Genomic DNA, 10,075 nt, shown 5'->3' with positions numbered 1-10,075 from the left:
ATGAAAGCTGGCTGGGTGACTTTGGCCAATCACCGGGAGACGGTGAATTCTAGTCATGATCTAGGCCTTATAGCTGGTTGACTTTGAGCCAGTCCCTCACTCTCAGTTCTAAGAAGGAGGCAATGGCAAATCACTTCTGAGAAATCTTGTCATGAAAATGGTCGGAATGTATCTTTGAAGTGACCTGTAGATTTGAAGGCGCAGAAAAACAATAACAACAACATTATCACAAGATGAGTCAAGAATGTAATCTATTTTTTTTAAATCATCTAACATTGTCTTACAGACTTCAAAAGTTGAACTCCACGGTTCACCCTTAAGCTGCATATACTCTCTTTCATGAATGGCATCTTAATTGTGGATATCAATCAATTATTGTGTTTGAACATCTACGCCACACTGCCACAGAGCCTGCCTTGGCCGCCAGGGACACGGCTTTCCGTTAGAAAGCCTTCTCATGAAATTTCTGTAATTCAAGCTGGGTATTAAATGCTTCCTCAAAAACATATTAAAAAGACAGAATGTACTGAGAGCTGACCACCTGAAACGATCAGGATGCTGATGGTGTCCAGATCTGGTTGGAATAGAGGGTAGTTGCAATGTTCTTCTTTGCTAAGCAGTGTTTTTGTATGGCAAAAATACAAAAAAGGAGAATTTTTTATCGCTCAGGGTCCTTGGTGCTCTCTGAGCTTGGTTGTTTTCATGACCCAATTAGATAACATCATCAGAGCTAGAAGGGGGGAGGAAGAGGAGGAGGAAGAGGAGGAAGAGGAGGAGGAGGATAGAGAATTTGAATAGCTTAGGGGTTCTTAGTGCTCTCTGAGGTTGGTTGTTTTCATTACCCAATTAGAATGATAACATCATCAGAGCTAGAAGGGAGGAGGAGGAGGAAGAGGAGGAGGAGGAGGAGGAGGAGGAGGACAGAGAATTTGTATAGCTTAGGGGTTCTTAGTGCTCTCTGAGCTTGGTTGTTTTCATTACCCAATTAGAATGATAACATCATCAGAGCTAGAAGCGAGGAGGAGGAGGAGGAGGAGGAGGAGGAGGAGGACAGAGAATTTGTATAGCTTAGGGGTTCTTAGTGCTCTCTGAGCTTGGTTGTTTTCTTGCAGACATTTTGTGACCCAACTAGGTAACATCATCAGTGCTAGAAGGCACTGGGGTTTGCAGAAAGGAGGGGGAGGAGGAGGGAGGAGGAGGAGGAGGAGGACAGAGAATTTGTATAGCTTAGGGGTTCTTTTTTTTTATTCAAATTTTTATTGATTTTCAAATAAACAAGTTACAAATATGGTATACATTAATAAACAAGAAAAAAAAATCCATATTAAATATCTATTCCGAGATGCTCAGCAGCCCCCCCCCCCGCCTGCGTCCACCCTCTCTTTCACCCTTCCTACCTACTTCCCTCCTCTCTCTTCTCCTACCTACACCTCTCTCCTCCTTCCTCCTCTCAACTACCGCTTAGGGGTTCTTAGTGTTCTCTGAGCTTGGTTGTTTTCTCGCAGACATTTTGTGACCCAACTGGGTAACATCATCAGTGCTGGAAGGCACTGGGGTTTGCAGAAAGGAGGAGGAGGAGGAGGACAGAGAATTTGTATAGTTTAGGGCAGTAATGGCGAACCTTTTAGAGACCGAGTGCCCAAACTGCAACCCAAAACCCACTTATTTATCGTCGGGTGCCAGGTGGGTGTGGCCCACTGGGTGGGCGTGGCTGTGGTGATCATGGCAGATTGAGTGGGTGTGGCCAAGGTGGGTATGACCATCTCGATGTTGCTCATGGGGAGGGACATCTGTGGGGGCCGGGCAGGGTTGGGGGAGATCCAGGGGGTCTCTGGCAGGTGGGGCGGTGGGCAGGAGGCTCGTCCTGCGTGGTGAGGCGAGGCAAGGCAAGGCGGGGGTGCCATTGTCACCGGGAAAAGTGAGGCAGGGGCCGGGGCAGCTGCTGCCTGACACCATCGGCCCCTGCACACAGAGGCCAGTGAGCACATGGGTGCTAGGATGCATCTGGCCATATGGGACCTCGGCGAGTTAGCGGGCGGCTGGTTGAAGAGGGATGGTTGCCATCTCCGGGGCATGGCACGCGTGCCCACAGAGAGAGCTCTGAGTGCCGCCTCTGGCACACGTGCCATAGGTTCGCCACCACTGGCTTAGGGGTTCTTAGTGCTGTCTGAGCTTAGTTGTTTTCTTGCAGACATTTTGTGACCCAACTAGGTAACATCATCAGTCTAGTGACGATGATGCTATCTATTTGGGGCCATGGAACATCTGCAAGAAAACAGCCAAGCTCAGAGAGCGCCAAGGACCCCTCAAAATACAAAAAAAATCCCAAAGAAGTTCAGTCTATTTCCAGGCAGTCAATCCCGAAGCAGATCGGAATGGTCAAAGACACTCATGGGCTTCCTGGTGCATTGAGGGTCCTCCGTGTTTGCTGCTCACCGGCTGTCTGGTTCTTGTTCTAGGATGAAGAGGCGGGTGTCGAAGTGGGCGAGGGCGCTGACGAATGGTCCCAGGCCAAGACCTTAATCAAGCCCCCAGACCAGCTGGACCTGACAGATGCAGTAAGTAAATTCGGGTTAGAGACTGAGAGCCAACACAACGAATAAGGGCGAGGAGAAGAGACTGGACAGCCATTTGTCTGAAATGGCATAGGGCAGGGGTCTTCAAACTTGACCCTTTTATGACTTGTGGACTTCAACTCCCAGAATTCCTCAGCCAGGCACGCCTGGCTGAGGAATTCTGGGAGTTGAAGTCCACAAGTCATAAAAGGGCCAAGTTTGAAGACCCCTGCATAGGGTCTCCTGCTTGAGCAAGGGGTTGGACTAGAAGCCTCTGATTCTGAACTTGTCAGTGCTGGCTGCCTTATGACTCATTATATTACTCCTTATGGAAAAAAATTGTTTGGCATTCATCGTTTTTGATGCTCATCACACCTATGGAGATGCAGCCATTTTTTTAATATTTTAGAACAGTGTTTCTCAACCTTGACAATTTTAAGGCAACCTTGACAATTTTAAGGCATGCGGACTTCAACTCCCAGAATTCCACAGCCAGCATTGCTGGCTGTGGAATTCTGGGAGTTGAAGTCCACATGCCTTAAAATTGTCAAGGTTGAGAAACACTGTTTTAGAATTAGAGTTAGAATTAGATGATACTGGGGGGGGAGGAATGTGCATGGGAGTTTAGTTAGACATAACAATACTGTAACTAGTGTGAGAACCAAGGTTATTGAAATAAGAGATGATAAGAATTGGTGGGTTGGAGAACTGGAGGGAAACCTGCATTTCAAACTAGTTGGAGAATGTGATTTATGACTGTTAATTAGAGGAGGGAATTGTGCTTTGATACTATATGCTCAGGGGAGGGGAATTTAGATTTTGGCTTTGCCTATGTACCTGCCGATGCTACGCTCAAATAAAGGTTCTTTAAGGTAAACAATGCCTCGGAAGTTCTTTGAAGAGTTTCATCTGTCGGAACCATGACATTAAGCCAAAATCTGAATTCCCCTCCTCTGAGCACATAGTATCAAAGCACAATTCCCTCCTCTAAATCACAGTCTTCAATTAGTTTGAGGACTACCTGTATTGACTTACAGTTCAGATTTTCAGCAAATACAGAAACTCAGGGCAACTGTTTTTAACATTTAAAATACCTCATTTCGAAAAATCTGTACCGTAATTCCCACCAAAGCTCAATATAAAAAAAACGCCCTACGCATTTCTTTAATGTGTTCTGTTTATGTTCTGTTTATGCATCGTTACTCATTGTGTGGAATTCTGTGCTGAGATCGCTCTTTTCTGCGGCAGGAACTGAAAGAGGAAATAACCCGCATCCTGACAGCCAACAACCCACATGCTCCACAGAATATTGTCAGATACAGTTTTAAAGTAAGTGTTTCTCCCTCCGCTGACCTCCATTTTGCAACGTGGACCACTGATTCTCTCAAGTAGGGCAGACCCGAACCAATTAATGTAAAATGGGACTATGTAGAGACTGTCTTTTCTACATGATGGGTTTTTGTTTGTGGGGGAAATCTTTCAAAGGGCACGCTTTGAAAATCACCACTATTTCTGGCCACTGACCATTTTTGCAGAAGGTGAGAGGGACCTCGGAGTCCTAGTGGACAATCACTTAAATAGGAGCCAGCCATGTGCTGCAGCTGGCAAAAAAGCCAACACAGTGCTAGGCTGCATTAACAGAGGGATAGAATCCAGATCACGCGAAGTATTAATACTACTTTACAATGCCTTGGTAAGGCCACACTTGGAATACTGCATCCAGTTTTGGTCACCACGATGTAAAAAAGATGCTGAGACTCTAGGAAGAGTACAGAGAAGAGCAACAAAGATGATTAGGGGACTGGAGGCTAAAACATATAAGGAACGGTTGCTGGAATCGGGTATGTCTAGTTTAACGAAGAGAAGGACGAGGGGGGACATGAGAGCCGTGTTCCAATATCTCAGGGGCTGCCCCAAAGAAGAGGGAGTCAAGCTATTCTCCAAAGCGCCGGAAGGCAGGACAAGAAGCAATGGATAGAAACTAACCAAAGAGAGAAGCAACCTAGAACTAAGGAGAAACTTCCTGACAGTTAGAACAATTAACCAGTGGAACAACCTGCCTCCAGAAGCAATGAATGCTCCAACACTGGAGGTTTTTAAGAAGAGACTGGAAAGCCATTTGTCCGAAATGGTATAGGGTTACCTGCCTGAGCAGGGGGTTGGACTTGATGACCTCCAAGGTCCCTTCCAACTTTATTATTATTATTATTATTATTATTATTATTATTATTATTATTATTATTATTATTATTATTATTATTATTATTAGGAAGGGTATAGTTTTCTGTCCTTCCTGGATTTCCTGGAAAGAGAAAACAGCAAAAGAAACAGAATTGCTGGCCCTACCTTATGAGGGTGGAATGGGTCAACTCACCGTTGCTGGGTCGCCACGACCTGCTTACCGCCACCGGTTTGCCACCCCCAGATCTCCACCACTGGGTTGCCCCTGCCCGCTCATCCTAGCCAACTTGCTGCATCTGGATTGTCACTGCCAGCTTGCTAATGCCAGCTTGCCCTGAGTGACTTGCCCAGAGTGTTCCCCCCCCCCCGGGATGACTCGCCCTGGGCAGATAAGCAGGGATTAACTCTAGACAAACAATCAGGCAGAAAACAATACCCTAATCAAGAAATCAGTAAGAAAAAATCCACAGTCCCACCCAGTGCTTTTTTTCTAAAAAAAAAAAAAGGTGCCGGAACTCACACACTTCATACAACCCGCCTTGCCTACCCTACAAGGCTCCATCCAAAAAAGGTGCCGGAACTCCGTTCTGGGCCTTCTATGAGAAAAAAAGCTCTGCTCCCACCAATATTGGCAGGGCAATAACAGAATAAGAGCAAACCTCACTCCCTGATGATGTTACCCAGTTGGGTCATGAAACATCTGCAATATCACAGAGCATCAAAAACCCCACAGTCCTCCTCCTCCTCCTCCTCCTCCTCCTCCCTCCTTAGTTTATCTCTGACCCTTTCTCATTAGCAATGGGGGAAGAGACAGTGTTTGTGTGTGTGTGTGTGTGTGTGTGTGTTTGTCCATCCCTTGGTGAGCCAGTGGCAGTGAGCCAGCAGCAGCAGCCTGGCGGTGATGAGATGTCCTAGACCAGATATGTCAAACACAAGACCCAGGGGCCGGATGCGGCCCGCGAAGTAGCTTCATGTGGCCCGCGAAGCCATCCTGGAAACAGTGAGGGAACGGCCCCCGCTGCCTTGGCCCTGGCCCAGGCCGGCCGGGAGCCAATGTACAATTTTGTGGTGGCCATTTATGCTGAAACGCATTCAGTCTTAGCTCCACAAGGCCATCTGGAAACAGTGAGGAACCAGCCCCTGCTGTGTCGGCCCCGTCCCCTGGGTGCCTGCTGGGGAGGTGTCACCCTTTGTGAGGAATGAAAAAATGGACCATGCCTTGGTGCTTGCCCTGGTCCCACCCCCTTCTGCCAGAGACCCTCAGATCTGTCCCACTCCTGCCCAGGCCCCCACAGGCACCCTTGACGCGAACGATGTAGAGCTGGCCACGCCCACCCAGTAGGCCACACCCACTCCATCCACGCCCACCCAGTAGGCCGCACCCACCCTGGCCACACCCACCCGGCCCCCCTGAGGGCAACCGCAATGCTGATGCGGCCCTCAATGAAATTGAGTTTGACACCCCTGTCCTAGACACACACACACACACCTTAAAACCCAAGTAATAGCATTTTTCTCATTCAATGAGAAACCGGACTCTTGTTTCCGTTCATCTGCATGTTGATGCTTAATTTAGAATTTGCAAGAATTCTTTGGCTACCAAAGAAGGAGAACACCAAGAGAGTTGCTAGAACTCTAATAAAGCTTACAAAAGATTTATTAAGAAATTGCCCCTAAATATTTACAACATCAGGAGGACACGGCCTCAATCAGTCTGGTGAGCCCTGACAAAGGGGAAAGTTCATTTCCAAAGAGAGAAGCAACCTAGAACTAAGGAGAAACTTCCTGACAGTGAGAACAATTAACCAGTGGAACAATCTGCCTCCAGAAGCGGTGAATGCGCCAACACTGGAGGTTTTTAAGAAGAGACTGGACAGCCATTTGTCCGAAATGGTATAGGGTTTCCTGCCTGAGCAGGGGGCTGGACTAGATGACCTCCAAGGTGCCTTCCGACTTTATTATTATTATTATTATTATTATTATTATTATTATTATTATTATTATTATTATTATTATTATTATTATTATTATTATTTCCTCACTTTCCCACCCTTTGGACTCCTCACTTTGGTTCTAGGATAACTAACAAAGGGAAATCAATATTTGTATTTACATTCATTGGAGAGAAAGGGATTACAAGAGAGTAACCAAGCACACAGTGGAGAATTCACATTGAAAGAAATGTCTTGGCTTCTGTTCCCAACGACTTAGGATACAAAAGGAAGGCTTTGGGATCAAATTGATTTAGGATCATGCCAGTTTCAGATAGTCCCAGGTGCTAATTAACTAATCAAGGTTGCAACGATGAGCTAGCTTGCAGGGAAGAACAACATGCATGTAAGGAAAAGCAGTTTAGGAAGAGATAGCTTGGCCAAGCAATCTCTTCTTCTTTCTGCAAGGGAGGAATTTTTTGGGGGGAGGGGGAGGAAGGGAGAAGAAAATACAAAAAATACAAGTTAAGGCACAGGAGGACAACTCTGTAACAGGGCTTTTCAGCTTTTTCACCCATTGTGCCACTTTTAGGATATGGTAACATCCGAGTACCACCAGTCACCTAGCAAGGTGTCAAAAACTTGATGACCAAAAAAAAAAAAAAAGGAAAAAAGTGATAAAAGTACAGGTAGTCCTCGACTTACAACAGTTCGCTTAGTGACTGTTTGAAATTACAATGGCACTGAAAAAAGTGCCCCCCAAGCTACAACTGAGCAAAACAGCGCCCAGCTGCGCTCTTCCTCCTGTCCGAGGTTTTCATTGTTGTGAGCATTTCTGTTGAGGATTGGCAGCGGGAATGGGGTGAGGGGGGTGTTTGGTTTTTATTCCCCCCCCATCTGCTGGGTGGTTGCAGCAGGTTTTGGTCACTTCACATGACCCTGGGACACTGTGACCGTCATAAATATGAATCAGTTGCCAAGCATCTGAATGTAAATCACAAGACCCTGGAGATGCTGCAACATTCCAGCTGATCGGCGCTTCTTCTGGACTCAGCAGAAGCATCAGGATCAGTGCTGCTTTCCAGCTGATTGGTGCTTCTTCAGGGCTCAGCAGAAGCACCAGGATCAGCGCCGAGCTCCAGCTGGAACCTGGAGCTTCCACTGAGCCCTGACAGCCCCGAAGAAGCGCCGATCATCTGGAAAGTGGCACTGATCCTGGCGCTTCTGCTGAGCCCTGACAGCCCTGCAGCTCCAGCCATCTCTCGCTCAGGCTTGTGCGGTGCTGCCACCGGTTCAGCTCATTCCCCTTCCCCGCTACCACTTTTCTAGGATGGTCGCGTACCACCTGCCAGGTGCCAATGTACCACAGGTGGTACCCGTACCACTGGTTGAAAAGCCCTGATCTATAACTGCTGTTTGGAGAGATGTGTCTGGAAGTCTCTTCCCGTGTCTGCTTAGCCAAAGCAGCCGATGGTTGGGAAGGTTAAACAAGAGCTGGAGTGAAACCGTTCTTCTCTTTTCCTTTCTCCAAAGGAAAAAGCCTACAAGCAAACCTCGGTGGTGGAGCAGATGGCAGTACACTTCTCTCTTTGTGGGAACCTGATCTTCAAAGATTCGGATGAGGGTCGCAGACAGGGCATGAGAGTCAGTTCGTCTGGTAGGTTTAGTCCTCAGCAAGTCAGGCTCAGCAATACTTATTCTGCATTTTGGAAAGGCCAGGTCTGTGTATGTATGCCGTAGATCAGAGTGGCAAACTTTTGGATACTCTTTAAACTTGGTTATTTTCTTGCAGACGTTTCATTACCCAACTAGATAACATCATCAGTGCTAGAAGGGAGTGGGGTTTGTGGGGAGGAGGAGGAAGAGGAGGAGGAGGAGGAGGAGACGGAGACAACAATCTTGGTACTCTTTAAGCTTGGATGATTTCTTGCAGATGTTTCATTACCCAACTAGATAACATAAGTGCTAGAAGGGAGTGGGGTTTGTGGGAAGGAGGAGGAGGAGGAGGAGGAGGAGGAGGANACTAGATAACATCATCAGTGCTAGAAGGGAGTGGGGTTTGTGGGAAGGAGGAGGAGGAGGAGGAGGAAGAGGAGGAGGAGGAGGAGGAGGAGATGGAGACAACAATCTTAGTACTCTTTAAGCTTGGCTGATTTCTTGCAGACGTTTCATTACCCAACTAGATAACATCATCAGTGCTAGAAGGGAGTGGGGTTTGTGGGAAGGAGGAGGAGGAGGAGGAGGAGGAGGAGGAGGAGGAGACGGAGACAACAATCTTGGTACTCTTTAAGCTTGGCTGATTTCTTGCAGACGTTTCATTACCCAACTAGATAACATCATCAGTGTTAGAAGGGTGTGGGAAGGAGGAGGAGGAGGAGGAGAAGGAGGAGACGAAGACGACAACCTTGGTACTCTCCAAGCTTGCCTGGCTGGGGAATTCTGGGAGTTAAAGTCCACCCCTCTTAAAGCTGCCAAGGTTGACAAACAGTGCTTCAGGTAGATGCTATTCCACAGAGCAGTCACTACCACCGAGAAACAGGAAATGTCTTTGACACAAAGGAATTGGTTATAAGGCAGGCCGAATGGAAAAATCAAGATGACAAAGTGTTTTTCCGGGACACGTTCGGATTCCTCCAAGTCACAGTGCGTACCGTAGAGTCAGGATGTGACAACTACGCTCAGATCTAAGAAACCGAGGAACACTGCCAAAGGCAGCGGATGGGAAAAGGGAGACTTCTACAGAAGAGATGATCCAGCAGGAAACCTGGCGCCAGCCAGAAGCCAAGAATGAAAAACAGCCAGTGACTAAGAGAATCTGAGAGAGACTAGCAGAATAACAGAGCTGGAAGGGACCTTGGCGGTCTTCTAGTCCAACCCCCTGCTCAGGCAGGAAACCTTATAACATTTCAGGCAAATGGTTGTCCAATCTCTTTTTTGAAAGCCTCCAGTGATGAAGCACCCACAACTTCTGGAGGCAAGTTGTTCCACCGACTAATTGTTCTCACTGTCAGGAAATTACTCCTTTGTTCTAGGTTGTTTCTCTCCTTGGTTAGTTTCCATCCGTTGCTTCTTATCCTGCCCTCAGGTGCTTTGGAGGATAGGTTGACCCACTCCTCTCTGTGGCAGCTGCTCAAATATTGGAACACTGCTATCATGTCCCCCCCCATATCCTTTTTGTTAAACTAGACATACCCAATTCCTGCAACCATTCTTGATCCTCCTCCTCCTCCTCTCTGTAATTCCCAATCTTTCCAGCACAGATGTTCCCTAGTTGAGGAACGAAACTTCTGCAAGAAGAAGGTATAGTATAGGGGGTACCTTGCTCAATAGTAGTAACTGTGAGAGGGACCTCGGAGTCCTAGTGGACAATCACTTAAATATGAGCCAGCCATGTGCTGCAGCTGCCAA

The 10,075-nt window shown here is 47.2% G+C and overlaps 1 protein-coding gene across 1 annotated transcript in view; it reads left to right on the top strand.

Moving 5' to 3' along the window:
• The window catches only part of LOC107298031 (dynein intermediate chain 1, axonemal-like), a 29,664-nt gene extending 20,178 nt beyond the window's left edge, over positions 1-9,486 (top strand). The window contains exons 3-6 of the mRNA XM_015827391.1: positions 2,460-2,558; positions 3,804-3,884; positions 8,201-8,324; positions 9,350-9,486. Of these exons, the coding sequence (XP_015682877.1) occupies positions 2,460-2,558; positions 3,804-3,884; positions 8,201-8,324; positions 9,350-9,486 (441 nt within the window). The remainder of the gene's footprint in view (positions 1-2,459; positions 2,559-3,803; positions 3,885-8,200; positions 8,325-9,349) is intronic.
• The last annotated feature ends 589 nt before the right edge of the window (positions 9,487-10,075 follow it).

Source organism: Protobothrops mucrosquamatus, unplaced genomic scaffold, assembly GCF_001527695.2.
Source record: "Protobothrops mucrosquamatus isolate PMUCROS unplaced genomic scaffold, P.Mucros_1.0 scaffold3667, whole genome shotgun sequence".
Lineage (NCBI taxonomy): Eukaryota > Metazoa > Chordata > Lepidosauria > Squamata > Viperidae > Protobothrops > Protobothrops mucrosquamatus.
Note: the sequence above shows the minus strand (reverse complement) of the source record. Positions and strands in the feature narration are given on the sequence as shown.